The sequence below is a fragment of the Ictalurus furcatus genome, chromosome 24 (assembly GCF_023375685.1).
Source record: "Ictalurus furcatus strain D&B chromosome 24, Billie_1.0, whole genome shotgun sequence".
Classification (NCBI taxonomy): Eukaryota; Metazoa; Chordata; class Actinopteri; order Siluriformes; family Ictaluridae; genus Ictalurus; species Ictalurus furcatus.
The window spans coordinates 17,199,294-17,216,080 of NC_071278.1; the positions used below are offsets into that span (position 1 = coordinate 17,199,294).

The 16,787-nt window shown below is 37.5% G+C and overlaps 3 protein-coding genes across 6 annotated transcripts; 1 reads left to right on the plus strand and 2 right to left on the minus strand.

Moving 5' to 3' along the window:
• The first annotated feature begins 45 nt into the window (after positions 1 to 45).
• On the plus strand, positions 46 to 3,441 carry rbm48 (RNA binding motif protein 48). 2 transcript variants are annotated; one of them, XM_053612728.1, is made up of 5 exons: positions 46 to 893; positions 1,648 to 1,838; positions 1,929 to 2,074; positions 2,200 to 2,768; positions 3,301 to 3,441. In XM_053612728.1, the coding sequence occupies exons 1-5, from the start codon at positions 771 to 773 to the stop codon at positions 3,376 to 3,378; spliced, it is 1,107 nt and encodes a 368-aa protein (XP_053468703.1). In that variant the 5' UTR covers positions 46 to 770; the 3' UTR covers positions 3,379 to 3,441. The 2 variants fall into 2 exon arrangements, with proteins under 2 accessions (XP_053468703.1, XP_053468704.1); XM_053612729.1 differs by lacking the exon at positions 1,648 to 1,838.
• clxn (calaxin) lies at positions 2,380 to 7,265 on the minus strand. 3 transcript variants are annotated; one of them, XM_053612732.1, is made up of 7 exons: positions 6,944 to 7,265; positions 4,773 to 4,928; positions 4,530 to 4,634; positions 4,291 to 4,442; positions 4,065 to 4,169; positions 3,434 to 3,512; positions 2,380 to 2,517 (listed from the first exon to the last, which is right to left on the minus strand). In XM_053612732.1, the coding sequence occupies exons 1-6, from the start codon at positions 7,017 to 7,019 to the stop codon at positions 3,462 to 3,464; spliced, it is 645 nt and encodes a 214-aa protein (XP_053468707.1). In that variant the 5' UTR covers positions 7,020 to 7,265; the 3' UTR covers positions 2,380 to 2,517; positions 3,434 to 3,461. The 3 variants fall into 3 exon arrangements, with proteins under 3 accessions (XP_053468707.1, XP_053468706.1, XP_053468705.1); XM_053612731.1 differs by having other exon boundaries at positions 2,442 to 2,687; XM_053612730.1 differs by lacking the exon at positions 2,380 to 2,517 and having other exon boundaries at positions 3,360 to 3,512; positions 6,944 to 7,263.
• A 1,309-nt stretch (positions 7,266 to 8,574) lies between these two features.
• Positions 8,575 to 12,000, minus strand: LOC128600341 (progranulin). The gene is made up of 5 exons (XM_053612733.1): positions 11,705 to 12,000; positions 11,301 to 11,435; positions 10,834 to 11,112; positions 10,620 to 10,757; positions 8,575 to 9,675 (listed from the first exon to the last, which is right to left on the minus strand). Exons 2-5 carry the CDS (start codon positions 11,433 to 11,435, stop codon positions 9,583 to 9,585), a joined length of 645 nt encoding a protein of 214 aa, XP_053468708.1. The 5' UTR covers positions 11,705 to 12,000; the 3' UTR covers positions 8,575 to 9,582.
• Between the last annotated feature and the right edge of the window lie 4,787 nt (positions 12,001 to 16,787).

Here is a 16,787-nt window from a genome sequence, read left to right on the forward strand (position 1 = left end):
ATTTTTGTTTTTTTTAAAAAAAAAGGTTAATCTTGTTGTATTCAGAAAATATTTGAAATATATATATTGTTACTTTGAAGTCTGTGATGATTGAGAATACTTAATAAAAAAAAGTATTTAGTTTTTGTAAATACAAAGGCATCAGTTAGATAGATTGGTTTGGTCTTGTGCAGCGTTCATGCTCTCTTTTACTTCTATTCCTCCTGAGAAATTGTACTTACTAACCCTAACCGTATTAACCTTCCTAGCTATTGCACAAATATACATAATGGAACCAGAGGTTACTAAAAGTAAACGGTATATAATAAAAAATAATGAATGAATCATTATAACCTACCACTGAAACTAACCCACCACTAATAATAGAATAATAACCACCACTGAAACTACTTTTCCTACACTATGATCAAATATGTATAGAGATAGGATATCTTTATTGTCATCTTATAAGTCGGGTAAAATTTAATTAGCATCTCACAATGCAATAGAAATGTCCTAAAGTACACGATATTAGCATTGAAATAAAACATCTAAAATTCAGGTTTGTGTATACAGTGGTACAGCAGCTTTGATTAGGTTAGGTTGATTTGGAAATTATTTTGATTGTAATTATTACCGAGGTTCTCACTTGTAATTACGATTTGGAGGAACACTCGTCTGCCCCCTTTGAGTCGGAAACTCGAATTGGATAATAATTTCAGCAGCACGTGAAGGCTGCATCAGTACGGCTCTTTCGTTGTGCGCATGCTCGGAGAAGGCTATGAGAAAACATGGCGGCGTCCGAGGGCAGTTCTGTTTGGGATACACCGCGAGTGTACAAACATCATGAGCAACAGAAAGCCTGTCACACAAGACCAAAATACAGGGAGGGAAGAAGACCAAAAGCCGTCAAGGTCAGCTCGGGTTAATTCTTGTACATTTGAAGGGAAGTTAGTTTAATTAATTAAAACTGACTGCACTAGTTAGCGACTCAAGCATCGACGGCAGGGTTGGAAATGACATTACTGTACTGTAAACTGTTTTGTTGATACATAGTAAGCATTATATTATTTTATATACAACATAGTCACATGATCAATTACCTGTCAATCAGTTTCACCCTTGGACACAGCTACTTCAGAGTATATAAAGATGTGTGTGTGTGTGTGTGTGTGTGTGTGTGTGTGTGTGTATGTATGTATGTATGTATGTATGTATGTATGTATGTATGTATGTGTATGTATGTATGTATGTATGTATGTATGTATGTATGTATGCATGTATGAATGAATGTATGCATGTATGTATGTATGTATGTATATATGTATATATGTGTGCATCTGTGGTGATCCCTGATCCCAGCCAGTTAATTACTCAGACAGATTTTTTTTAGAACTGTTGAGTAATTGTGAGTATGATATGTGAAATCCTCAGTGATTAACATAAATAAATAATTAGCCATAAAGATATATTGAACACAGAGATAGGCAGATTCATATTTCTTATCTGCAGATAAACTGGATGACATCAGGGTTGGATATCAATATATGAATAGTATGGATAGTGTGCCATTTTGAACACTGCCTTTGACATCATCAGTCTGTACTTCAGACGTTGAGTGCGCTTTTATATCTTTTGCATGGTATGTTCTGCCTTGCCTCATTTTAGGTGTACACCATTAACTTGGAGTCTCGGTTTCTCCTGGTGCAAGGAGTGCCTGCTATCGGTGTGATGACCGAGCTGGTGCAACTTTTTGCGCTTTATGGAGTGATAGAGGAATATAGGGTTCTTGATGAATATCCTGCTGAACAATTCACTGAAGTTTATCTCATGAAGTTTCAGAAACTTACAAGTGCAAGGTGAGAATCAGTTTGTGATATCTGAATAATGAAAAACAGCGCCCATGGTATACTGAAAGTGTGATTATATTGATTTTTTTTTTTTTTCAGGGCTGCAAAGCGGAACACTGATGAAAAAAGCTTCTATGGAGGGATACTTCATGTGTGTTATGCTCCTGAATACGAGACTGTAGAAGACATAAGAAAGAAGCTGCAAGACCGGAGGAGCTACATGAACAGAGCATGTATAAAATCAGGTATTATGATGAAATACTGACAGCACACTTTCTAGATTTATGTTAAAATGTTTAAGATCTTTCTGCATTTTTAGACATTTCCTGCCTATTTTTTATTTATTTATTTATTATTATTTTTTTTACAGAATCAGAAAGTGAAAAGGAACCCACAAGGTCCAAAAAACCTGCAGAGTCTTCGGCACCGGCACCGGCATCTACTCCATGGGGAGATGGAAACCGTGCTCAAACGGAAACTTCAAATCCCAACACTTATTCTGGGTTTCCACTGTTGCCTTTACCGCCACAGGAAGAAGCCCCTCAGCAATGTTTATCTTCTTGGGGATTTAAATCACACAGTCTACAAACAAATGCACCTACAGAGGATAAGATGGGATCTCTACATCGTTTCATCTCGGCTTCCCCGGAACTTTCCAAACAGACCACAAATTGGCCAGACTCAGCATCTGCTGACAAGGAAGAAAGAGACAGGTCTAAAATATCCAAAAATCCTCCATCCACTGCACCAAGGTTTATACCGAGGACGGCACGTTTGGAAAACAGAAAGAGGAAAATGATGGACAATACAGACTTTTTGGGAATGTTGGACAAAAATGCTCCTTTCTTTGGACCCAAACTACCAGAACAACAAAGAATGGACATGGAAGATAATTCATTAAACACAACGGCCAGCTTAATCCGGCAAACAATGGCAAAGGTAAGCTGTGTAATAGTGTTGTTACAGTTGCACAGTTTCATGGTTAGTCAGGATATATGATTAATGGTTACCTCACTGTTCACTTTTTCAAAATACTGATTAAAATGCATTTCTTTCTATTTTACATGGGAAGGTGGGGCGATGTAATTATTACTGAAGCATCTCTGGGGTTTTAATCCTATCCGAATCTGTCATCGTCAGTATTGTTCATGGACTGTGTGTGTACATGTCTGGTTAGATTACGGCATACTTTACAATTCTGAAGCACTTTTTTCCTATTGTCTCTTCCCCAAACAAAAATAAAACAGTTAAAAACACAATAAAATATAGACAACATTTAAAAGGACTTATTAACTCATATTAACATGAGACATATGTAGTATGCATGGAATTTTAGTGTGACAAGTGTGTGTGTGTGTGTGTGTGTGTGTGGAAAAACCCCTATTGTGTCACTTTGATCAGTTTCATGAAAGTTAGGTTTTCTGGTTGCTGAAATCAGAATTATTTCAAATTATTATTATTTTTTTTTAAGGTCTCATCAATTCCCACAGAGACGAAGACCAGCAGTAACACCACCACCACCACCACAAAGCCTCGGAGAAGAATTTAATCACATTCTAAAAATTCCTACAGAGAAACACACGTTGTACATTTGCTTTTAAAACCTTGTTGTGAATTTGTTAGTTGACTGATTCAGGTCCTCAGTGTATCCTGGAATGCATGTTGCTCAAATGCCTGTATGCTCTGCAAAACAAACGAAAAAGCAGTATATTACTGAACAGCCTTTTGTATATTAATAAAAAAAAAATTATGACAGACCATTATGTTATGTTTTGCTTTTGTGTGTGTGTGTATGTGTGTGTGTGTAATATATATATGTGTATATATATATGTGTGTGTGTGTGTGTGTGTGTGTGTATGTATGTATATACATATATATAGTATGTATATATATATATATATATATATATATATATATATATATATATATATTTTTTTTTTTTTAAATAAAAGATTAACTTGACTATTATTAAAGATGCTGTCAATTAAAATTTATTAAATTGTATAGCAGTTTGAAAAATAGACATTGTCACAAACTACTCATTTAGGCATTAGGTTGATTGGGGCATTGTGAGCTGCTGGTTTTTACTTTCATTTGTCACCTGTCTGTAGTTCAACCAAAGGGCTGGGGTTGTTTAGGAAGAACTACAAGGCATGTCAGTGTTTTTATTGCCATTTATCTCACAGGCAAGTACATTCATAACACTTTTAATGTGTGCTTTTGTTAATTTTTACCTTTGCGTCAGGAAGACAAGATCCAAAAGCCTCTAATAACAGATTTTCATCCCTCACAGCCTTTTCGAAGTCTGAATATGAAAGTCTGCTGTCGTGGTCGTAATCCTGGACATCAACATCAGTTGCAGAATAAATGTTACTTGAACTTGTCATATTTTCAGATGGCTGTTTCTCTCTCTCTCTCTCTCTCTCTCTCTCTCTCGACAGTGCCCAGATTTTCCCTTACCATTTTCTTTAGTATTATTTCCACGAGGTCCTTAATTCCTTCATCGGGGTCTTCCTCAGTCATCTGTCTGATCAGGCTGTTCTTCAGCATGTGGAACATTTCCTCCCGAGATATGTAGCCGTCCCCGTTCAGGTCATAAATGTCAAAACAGACTGTGGGAATTTCACAAACAGGACATTGGCACGATGAGCACTGTGATTAAAATGACTCATATAGAAGTAAGCACTGAATTCCCTTACATTTTATTTTCTCATCCAGTGTCCCTCGGAGGAAGACCGCTAGTCCTTCTATCCACTCTTTAACACTGATGTAGCTATCGTTGTCCTTGTCAAAGGCACGAAAAACTAGGACAGATGAGAATTAAAGTATACTCATGGATAACATGAAGTATATTTACTGAAAACTCGAGAAATTTTATCTTCGAGGCTTAGTTTACACGCAGAACACACTCTGTCATCTATGCACAAACCTTGTGACCTTACCTCGGTCCATAATCATGTCATCGGTCAGTCCGAATGTGTTGTGCAGGATGTTGCGGAATTTTCCCCGGTCCAGTCCATGAGCCGCTTTCCTCTCAGTCTGTTCTCCCAGCAGTGTGTTAAACAGTCGGATCAGGCACTCCGCTTCAGTTTTATTAACTGCACAGCAAGAAGAATATTCCAGACCAGTTTGAAAAAAAAAAAAAAAGTCTATGTCATGTCTGACTACCAAAATCTCTCCTAATACTTGACTTTTGTACCGAAACAACCAGGTGTAAACTCCTTTATGAGATCAGAGAAGAGTTGCTTGGGAAGATGGGTGAATTTACACATTGTATAACATACTGTTCGCTGCTTAGCAATGAATCTACTGTATTACCTTGGTAAAACTGAGACAGATAATAATATTTAAAATGACTAACCTTCAATACATCTATGTTTTTTGGGGAAGATTAAAGACACACAAAACCTCTTCTCATGCTTGGGGTTGCTGCATGAGATGCATGAGGGTGCAAATAAGACATGGATAAACATTGTGAGTTCACGTATTTGTTTTAGATTTGAAGAAAAAAAAAAAAAAGCAGTTTAAATGTCAGTTGATATTTCACCAATTTTAGCGATTTATTTTCCTCGAGCCAAGATGGCTTTGTATTATAAATATTTGCACTACATAGCCAAAAGTTTGTGGACACGTGACCATCACACCCATGTGTATAGGCCTTACCCAAACTGGCACAAAGTTGGAAGCACACAGTGGGTTGGAGTGGAAGAACTTTGTGCGTCCTGCACAGAGCCGTGACCTCAACCCTGACTGAACGCCTTTGGGAGAATTGTAACGCTGACTGCACCCCAGGACTCCTCACCAAACATCAGTGCCTGACCTCACTAATGCTCTTGTGGATGAACGGATAAATTTCCACAGCAACACTACAAAATCTAGTGGAAAACCTTCTTGGAAGAATGGAGGTTATTATAAGAGCAAAGGATGCTCAACAAGCACATGTGGGTGTGATGGTCAGGTGTCCACAAACTTTTAAAGGGATAGTTCACCCAAAAATGAAAATTCTGTCATCAGTTACTCACCCGCATTTCGTTCCAAACCCATAAGACTTTCGTTCATCTTTGGAACGCAGATGAAGACATTTTTAATGAAACCTGAGAGATTTCTGTCCTTCCATTTACAGGCCAAGTAACCAAAACTTTCAACCTCCAAAAAATTCATAAAGGCATCGTAAAAGTAATCCATGTGACTCCAGTGGTTTAATCTCGTGATACGAATTTGTGTGCACAGAAAAACAAAACTTTATTCACAAAATATCTTCACTTCTATATAGATCTCCGACGCATGTTCACGAGCGAACCACGACGCATGCGTGTTGTGTTGACGTGAGAGCGGACAAAAAAAATGCAAGTCCTCATCTATGTCGGACGTTCTGGCGATACAGCGGGACCCGGAAGCGCTGCACTGTTTACGGCAGAGGAAGACGGACGCTGGACACAAACTGAGTCATGCAGAACAATCTTTGTAACAAAGATGTCTGCAGATTTCCACATAGAGGAGGACTTGCATTTTTTTTTGTCCGCTCTCGCGTCAACACAACACGCATACGCCGCGGTTCTCTCGTGAACGCGTCGCAGATCTAAGCGGAAGTGAAGATATTTTGTGAATAAAGTTTTTTTTGCGCACACTAAGCATTCCTATCACTTCATAAAATTGAGATTAAACCACTGGAGTCACATGGATTACTTTCACAATTCCTTTATGAACTTTCCAGAGCTTGAAAGTTTTGGTTACTTGGACTGTAAATGGAGGGACAAGAAATCTCCCAGGTTTCATTAAAAATGTCTTCGTTTGTGTTCCGAAGATGAACGAAAGTCTTATGGGTTTGGAACGACTCGAGGGTGAGAAACTGATGACAGAATTTTGATTTTTGGAGTGAACTATCCCTTTAATACTAACCCTCCAGGTGTACCAGGGTCTGACATATCAGAGTATGACGTATATATACAAGCGATTATTAAAACTAAAGGTCCACTCACTGGTTGGTGAATAATGTAACTAACTAGCTAAGCTACTAATGCATAACTATATATCTCAGTAGTGCTCACACGAATGTTTCTTGTTCGCTGAGTAACATCCAGATAATTAATATGCAACAATCTGCGATACTTACAGTGTTTAACTTGTTTAGACAGAGTTTCAGCCAAGGTTTGAATCAGCTTTTTGCTCAGCGCAGACATCTCGGACATGCTGAAACCACACGCTCAACAACTCAGGATGTTGACACTGGGTTACCATGGAAACTCAAATCCGCCTCTATTTACCTCCTCTAGAGGGCGACAAATACCTACAAGTCTTCTGTAAGGCTGAATCCCAAATACACTGTACATGATAGATCAGCTTATACACCCTATTTACTGCACTAATTATCTACGACAGAGCCGTTTATGATTTAACCTTCTGTTTGTCTTTTAGGATTTACTCTACCGGTTTTAGTAAACCTGCTAGCTCGTTAACTTTAACCTAATAAAGTGGAAACTCGCCCAGTTTATATGTCCTGCTCTTCCCCCTTCCCTTCCCTCATTTCATAAGGATCCTCAACAGCAGCCATTAACTGATGCTGGCTTTTCCTACCTCACTACACTGAACTGCTCATGAAACTGCAAATATGCTGCTTTTCTTACATCTAGTGTTTACATTTCCAATCGAAATAAGTACTCTGTAGTAAATTTTCTGCCAAAGGCTCCACATGACAGAGTAAATAATCCTGACTAACATATTCATCCGAGTCTCAGTTGTGTATGGAAGCCCTAAGCGGCCATGCATTATTACTTTTTTATTCTGTTGTTTTCTCGTGATCTCGACATAACAAAAGTTGTTTTCTCGTGATCACGACTTAATTAGTTTTCTCGTGATCTTGACATAGCAAAACTTGCTTTTTCACGATGTAATTTTATTGTGAGAAAATCTGGTGCTTTGTGAATGGGACTGGTGTTCCTTCATAAATGTAATAGTTGCCCGCTGTAGAGATGGACTTTATCGAGGATCGAGATGGACTTTAGAGAGGGGTGTGTGTGTCCTTCTCAAGTGTCGGACACTAATGTGGAAGTCGTCAATCCTGCAGGGATGAAGTATTTTTGTAGGCCAGCCCAGAAGTTAGCATCGTCCTGGTTCCCTCGACAAAAAAAGCCGATAGGATTTTTCCATTGGTTTTTGGATTATTGCAGAAAATAAACTATGTGACCAACAAACGTTTATGATTCTTACATGTTTCGTTCATTAAGATAAGACTCATAAGATTTTGAAGCCTATACACTCGCCAGAAGTAAAAAGCTAATGTTAGGCTAAAAAAAGAACTACACCACGGTCGCATGGCTTCAACGTCACCACCGCTACGCTTCCGACAACTCTTTCAATCTTTATTTAAAATACAATACAATTGGAAAATACTATAAGTTGATCAATCTACAAGTTGAGTTGCAAGAGTGCGAGTATAAACACAACGAGGCTGTAATAGACGAGTTTACCTGTTCGGCGTGATGACGTTTAATGTCCCTGACAACCTCTGTAGTCCCATTTAGCTACTTGTTAGCAACCGTCTTTTTCAAGACACGTAAAAGCATTTTTAAAAAATCCTGAGTGGGGTATTACTGATGTACTTTATGGCATAGTATAAAACGTGAACATACATTGAGCTTGTGTTAACCACAGACCTTATTTCAGGCATTTTACCAAAAAACCCATTAAACCCCCCATTGACTTCGGGATGATTGAGGTCCAGTGTACAGGAAAATTAAGTCGAGATAACAAGAAAACAACTTTTATTATGTCGAGATCACGAGAAAATGAAGTCGAGATCACGAGAAAACAACGGAAAAAAAGTAATAATGTATGGCCGCTTAGGGCTTCCGTAGTTATGTGTCTCCTGCACAATATAATATCTGTGAGCAATAAGGCGCGGTGGCATAGGCCAGTGGTTTTCAAAGTGGCGGCCGCTAGGGGGCGCCCGGGGGACCTCAACAATTTGGTGTGAAAAATAAATAAATACATGATGTTTTTTACATGATTTTTTTTCAGACCACCACACACACACACACACACACACACACACAATCAATCAATTCCTAATGTAATGTAATGTAAAGATGTAAGATGTAATTATTAATTTAAAAAAGGGGGATATATTCAGAAGTCTGTATTTTTAATGTGTTTTAAAGACATCTTGCAAAAGAGGGGCCTCGGTCAAACGTTAATGCTATTTGGGGGGCCTTGCGCTGGAAAAGTTTGGGAACCCCTGGCATAGGCTATTTGTCTCATTATCATAAAGAGAAAGTAATGCATAAATGAACAGATATTGATGTAAAGAATAAAAAGGATTTTTAAAAAAAACCAAAAACGAAATAACAGAAAATGATAATTAATAGAGAAATAAAAAATATCAGAAATAAAATAAAAATTAATAAAGACAGAACTTATTGAATATTATGCCGCATTCGATAAAGCATCATAAACTAGAAATAATGCGCATACAATTTTGTGCATAACATTTTTTAAGATTAATTTCTACTTGCATCATTTGCATTTACATTTTTGACTCATTTTCAGTCATTTATTTTTGTAATTTATTTCTTGTTTCTTCAAAATGAGAACTTAATAAAATTCAGTGTAACTGTTCCTGTTTATTGTGGCATAAGAAATTTTTAACCATGGAGCATAATAAAGTAATACACTTGTTGCTCAAGTAAAATACAGTAAATGATTATTGCTTTTTTTTCTGGACCTAGCCTTCTGTTTAAAGAAAATCAAAGTCAATCATGCAGTCTTGTCAAAGTCACTAATGCAGACTTCCTCGTCACAGTGAAACCCGATGGGACAGCAACCTGTCTCACTCTGACAGCACTGATCCTGCAGAGATTAACTGTGGTTAGCCAAGTTACATTCATGATTTGCTTGATAAATAATGCAATATTTTTTTTTTTCATTTCTTTTCTTTAAACTCTATGCATATTGGTTGGCTGAGATTCACGTTCCATATTGTTATAAGAGTTTACATAATAAGAGTTAAACTTTCTGTGGCGCTGTGGAGAAATTATTGCTTCATTAGCCTCACAAACCAAATATTCCAGCTACAAGACTAAGAGTGGATTATAACGAGTACTAGAAATTGCAAAACACTAAAATGTAAGCTGTGTCATAAGATTAGATTTCACAAGACCAGGACACCATGTCCAACTGTCACTTGGGAGTCATTAGGGTTGATGCAATAACCACTGACTGACAAACTAGCTAGTATGGCTGTGGATTTTAACGTTAGATACATCCATGCATGTCTCTGGACTGAGGAAACCCCCGCAGCACGGGGAGAACATGCGAACTCCACACACACAGGGCCGCAGCGGGAATTGAACCCCCAACCTTGGAGGTGTGAGGCGAACGTGCTAACCACAGAGTGCCCCACGTTAAATACATTTGAGTATAAAAGTTTGCAGCCCCCTTGGTTTCTGGGAAAGGAAAAAGAAATGTACCTATATTTTACACTTTATCTGCAAGGAAATCTAAGATAATTCTAAGATATAATGAATGAAGTGTATCCTGCAACAAGAAAACAATCCAAAACATACAAAATATGAAGATAATCAAAGATTGGATGGTAATGACCTGACACAAATCACACCACCATATTGTTAAGTACTTTCCTATAATGAGTCATCTTCCTTCCCCTATACACCCACTCAACCACACAGTGTTGTAGTTTGCTAATGTTTGTCACTAAATCCTATGACATTTTAAAACATTTTATTTATGTAATACTTTATTGAAGAAAGGGAGAATATCATTTTGTCTTGTACCTGAATGGTGTTGCGCTGCATCGCAGCAATCTGTGGAGATGCAGGAAGTCTCAGTGCTCCCTTAAAACAGTGGGTGGATGTGCTGTCACAGCGATAACCAAAGGGACAGCAGTGGATGCCGTCAGGGCAGCACTGACCCTAAAGGATCAGATAAAATGTTAAGATTATACTCATAAACCCTAACACATTCAAGATTTGCTGAAAAAATACCAACCACACTGTATATGCAGCATGACCACTGTCCTAAAGGAGACCTGCAGCACGTTGTACCATCAGGGCAGGTATAGGTGTTGTCACAGTGAACCACAGAGACAGAAGGATTGTCAGCTTTCACAAGAGCAACAGGAGCTCTTTTCTCTTCCTCCTCTGCAGCTATATGAGAAGAAAGATGGTTTCTATACCATGGAAGCCCCTTTTTCTCACACAGCTGAGTCTCTAGGACACACTGGTAGTCTTGTGGACAGCAGTGGGCCTTGTCTGGACAGCAAACAGCCTTAAAGAATACAAATAGGGTATAATTTAGAGGATACTAAGGAGGTTTTTGTTTATATAGGATGTATTAAAGATTCAGTCATAATGTAACATTATTGTATCTTTGATTAGATAAACAGATCACATATTTGTAATAAATCCTTATTAATTAAGCTCCAAAAGAAATGAATAGCTCTGCTTTCTGCATACAGATGGATATTGGCAGCATGCATATCCTGTCTTAGCTGGGCAGCAAGTATTTTTGTCTTCACATTCTGTCCCGTCTGGACAGACAATACTGCCAGAAACCAGCCCTACCATAAGCAACACTAAAACAGCAGTCATCTAGAGGACGAGAAAACAAAGCATACTTGTTTACCCATTATCTACAATAATGCCTTTATGTACAATAAATTCCCCCCAAAACAGCAGTAAGATCTAAATAATGTAGAATCTCTAAATTTTCCTTCACCAATGAGCACATAAAAGACAGTAGAATGTCGGCATCCAAAACTACATTCAAAACTAGACTGGCAAGTTAAGTAGTGAGTAATCCCTTCAATGTAAATGCAGTTGTCTATGAAAAAATATACAAATTTCATTCCAACACTTGCCTTGCTTTTGCAGTGGATTACTTGTTAGCAATATCCGTCCGTACGTTCAATCTCAGCTTCTCAAATGACTATATTGACCTGTAAACACATATCAAGCAGATGTGAACCTTCAACGCACAAAAAAAGAGGAACTGGCCCTTTCATATCCCTCTTGTCAGTGTTGTATAGAGAGAGGTTTCATGTAGGGCACTTATGAAAAACAATAAGCAGTTTCATGTGTCGTACGGAACAATGAACCTGACTCAGATCACACTAAATGATTTTGAAAGCAGATATTGAAAATAATTAGGTAATTGTATTTTGGAGTATTATACTTTACTTGAGTGTTATGCTAACTGAGTACTTGTACACTTACTTAATTACATTTAACAAAAAAACAAAAATTTAATTCATTACATTTTTATTCAGGTCTTGAAAGTACTCCAGGGTTGCTGCGGCTTTTTTTTTTTTTTTTTTAAAGTAAAATGTAAGGCTTTTTAAGACCTTTTTAAGACCTGAAGAAATAAAAATGGATACTGGACGAACATAAAGAACAAGCTAACACAATCTGAATACGGTGAGAGTTAGCATAATGCCCGTTTCATCAGTGGTGCAGTATCTCAAGTAGAGGTCCAGTTGTTTTTTTTTTAGTTATCTTGTTCATAATTTCGGCGATCATAACAACAAAACGGATTCTTGAGACACAATCTCTACTTCAGACTAGGGATGCACCGAAATGAAAATGCTTGGCCGAAGCCGAGACCGGATATAATGAAAAACTTGGCCGAAGGCCGAACACCGAACACGTTTTTTCGTGTTTTTTCCATTTCTTTTGACATTTTTTTCACCATTGCATAAATTAAATAGTCTAAATGTGCTTTTTACTATTTTGTCTTGCTTTTCAAAGAAAAAATCAATTACAAAAACTACAATTTCAAAATATTTATTTAACACTGAACATTTTTTTTTTCATTCCAGCAGGCATAGGCTACCAACAAGGCACAATATAACTTTAAATAAATAAATGAGTAAAATAAAAATATTTTGATGTGGTCATCTTTGTGCCCCCCTTGAATAGCCGATGTTAGGCCTGTAACTGACTGCTGAAAGAATGCAACACTCTGCAGCCTACAACAAAAAAGTGCATTGACAAGAGTGCAAAAAAATGGTTGTATTGGGTTCTATACGGATGATTATATTGGGGATATATACCGCTCGCGTCCCTGTACACCTCGCGGAGTATTATAGTAGATATAGGATTTGTCTGCCTGCCCTTAAATAAATATGTCTTCACCTGCTTCCGTACTCTACTCCCTTACGTCTCGCGACCTGACAGAAACAAAACAAACGCACAGAAAACATCCGAAGAGCACGTAGCTCGTGCACGTAGCTCGTGCATGCGCGCGCCCCCTCATCGAGGTCGTGACATTTGCGCGTCTCACTCTGGCTGCTAGGCTATTTGGTCACGTCATCAAACACGTCATTGTTCCGTCAAATTTATTTGGCATTTTCACTATAATAATTTCGGTTGCCGAACATTCGGTGCATCCCTACTTCAGACACAAGCTCTCTTTGAATAAATGGAGCAATAGCAATCTACAGTATGCCACTGTGTCTCTACCGCAAGTAAATGACTTATGCACACTCAGAATCGGGGAACATCGCTTTAAAAGCTGCATTGATCTCGTCATTTGATTTTTTTTTAGGAATGGTGTCGATTTATAGTGTGAAGAACCCACAGCACGTCAGCTTTCAATTTTTCCTGTAAACTAAAAAGCCTGTGCTGCAGTTGTGTTTGCCTTAGTGTTCACCTGATGAGAAGAGCTGCTACTAGCGGCAACATAGGAATCCACTACAGTACACTACTCTGACTAGCAGTGTTGCGCTGGTGCTTCTCAGATTTACCAACTATGAGATTCAATTGCATTAATTCCCATTGTACCCAATTTAAAAGTATTGTTGGCTTCATTAGTGTTATTAGTTGATGCCAACGATCTAGGAAACTGCTCATCTTCGAACCACTGAGAGTTGAATTTGCCCTTCCCCATTACGCCCAATTTGCTTGCTAACTCTAAGTTACGTGACACACCCTCCCCTACTCATCTCTGGTGAAGTGTGCAAAATGTCACAAACGTAAACAAGACTACATAACAACACTGAGTTGCAATCCAGCCTAAACGGCTATATTTATTTATTTATCAGATTTAAGACTTCATCTAAAAATTCAATGCTTAGTAGAAAAAATACACATATTTAGGCATTTTAATTGCCTTGAAATCAGGATATTCAATTTTCTGACCTTTAAGACTTTTTGATGACCTTCGGGAACCCTGTACTCATTACAAATATTAAAGGTCTCTTCTTCTCTCAACTAGCCATTTACCGCATGCTGTGTGATCAATCAAATAGGTTCCCACACATCTCAAACCTCTAGAATTGTGCAAATTCCTCATCTGTGGTCAGCTTCTCATGCTACACAGTTTAGTTAACGTTATATCTATTCATGTGAATGTAAAACTGAATAGGCCACTTGTCTGCAATGTGGAACTTGAGGATAAGCACCTCTGGCCCTACTTCAGTAAAATATTTCAATGTGCTGGAGTAAGCAAAGACTCATAATACATGACACATTCATTGCCTCCATAGAAGCCATGAACTCCTTCTAATGTTCAAACGCATGTTGAGGAAAGTTTAGCTACTTTATTTAAATAAGTTACAAAGGTGGCCTGTTTTTTTTTTTTTTTTGATAATGCCAGTTAAGACTAGATAATTCTAGTGGACAACAGTTTATTTATTTTTGTATTATGAAAGTGAACACAAGTATAATTCCTGATTGTTTGTACCAAATAGAAAAACACTGACTTTTATTGAATTTAATGTGTTTAATGTCTTGATAGTGGTAACACATTGCACAAGTTCCACTGACCTAAAGGTGTTACATAGGCTACACATCTCTCAAGAGCTTTCGGTGTCTGTTGGAGAGTGCGTGTGCATCTATGAGACTTGACTGTCATGTCATGTCAGTTTGATGACTGTCAACTCATCAATCGTGCACTTTTATTAATCATCAAAAACGAATTGTGGAGATAACTAAAAATGTAATTTTGGGTCCTTTCCCATTCACTAACATGTTAAAAACTGTACTGCAGTCAGCCACTAGAGGGCCTCAGAGATATTTTGTCTTCACTTTTGAATCCCTGATAGGACGTCTACCAACACAGCCATTGGTCTGGACACAGTCGAGAAAACTTCGTTACTTTTAACATTTTATAGTTCATAGTTTACGATTAATGAATTCAAACTATGTAGCTTTGCAACTATGTAGCAAAACACTCGGATTTCTTGATCTCGTTATCAGACCCTGAAGAGTAAGTGAGGTGGAGTTATGACCATGGAAAGCCAAAAGGGTCACATAGATTTAAAAATACTGTTTAGACAACATTGTGTACAATATATGTTTAATGTTTTGATCCACTGTATCAAATAATAAACGAATATAAGGTAAAATATAGCTTTACACCATATATTTACAGGCTCAACTAAATAATATGTTATAGTTTAGTACTATAATTAGAACAATATGATAGAACATATCCAGTCCTATGCCTAAACTTGATTCAGACGATTTTTCATTCTCATATCTGGGTGTTTTTTGGGTGGCTCTAATTATGAAATACTACATAATTAATATATGCCATCAGCATGATGAAACATTTGAGCCCAGTTTGAGTACGGTTGAGACCATTTCACTGTCAAACTTTAGATCCACGTTAGATTTTGCCTAAATGGCTATATTACAGTCATCAATAACTGATATTCATGTGGCACTAGTTAAGAAATATTGCATAGTTGAAAAACGGACAGATTCTTGATCTCCTCAGAGTGTGCATGCCCCTACTAAATTTGAGCCCATTTCATTGTCAACTTTGGAGAAAATCCACCTTAAACTTTAAGCCTTTATGTATTAATAAGTAATTTTAGGTTCCCGTAATCTACAATGGACTAGGGTCATATCCAGGGTGTATTTTACAAAATACAAACCAGTGTAAATACAAATTGGATGGGACTAGAGTCCATAGAAGCCATACAGGCAAAGATTATGGTGGATATTCTTTAAAGGTTGACAGTAAAATGGACTCAAATTTTGTAGGGTCACACTACATACTATACTCTGGACTATTCTGTCTATAATTATAAGTAATGCATAACCTTAGAGTTGTGTTAATAACATAATCTATTAGAATACACATATATCTTAATAATTAAAAAAAAAAACATTCTATATCACTTCTTTGCTTATAACAGTTTTAGATAAGTTAGAAAAGTTAGTTTTCACACACAAAAAACAATACATTACGTAATTCCACAAGTTAAATAACGTTTAATTTTTACTTTTGAATACTTAAGTACGTTGAGACAGGGCTCGAGCTAGCACTTTACTTTCAGTTTCTCTTGGCAAATCAATGGTTCGATTTTTTTGATTTGCTAAGCATATGTGGTAACAGCTTTCTGCTATTTGTTCTGTGTTGCTAGTCTTGTTATTGTCTGTTATCTTAGTGTTTAAGTGGTGTTTTTTTTTTTCACTGCTATAATCAGCTGCCATATCACATGATGCAAATTGAGGAAAAACCAATGACTGGAAAGGGTGGGCATCATAACAAGGGTGGAAAAATGCCAAAATGTATCTGCAGTACAATTTTTGTAAGGGAGCCAAAGTGAGCCATTACATTTTACATCACCACTACATCTCTGTAGTAATTTGTCTGCCAAAAGCTCTATATGAAAGAGTAAATAATCCAGACTAGCATATTCAGCCAAGAGTCACAAATTTAGAACGACACAATTGTATAAAATGTATTTATATGCTGTAGGATTACAATTTCCCTTCACTGGAACTAAGAGGCTCAAACCTGTTCCAGCATGGCAATGCTCCTGTGCAAAAAGCGAAGTCCAATACCAACCCCACTGAACAGCTTTGAGCTAAACTGGAACACTGACTGCACCCCAGGCCTCCTCACCCGACATCAGTGACTGACCTCACTAACGCTTTTGTGGCTGAATGAACAAATCCCCACAGCCATGCTCTGGAATGGGATGTTCAAAA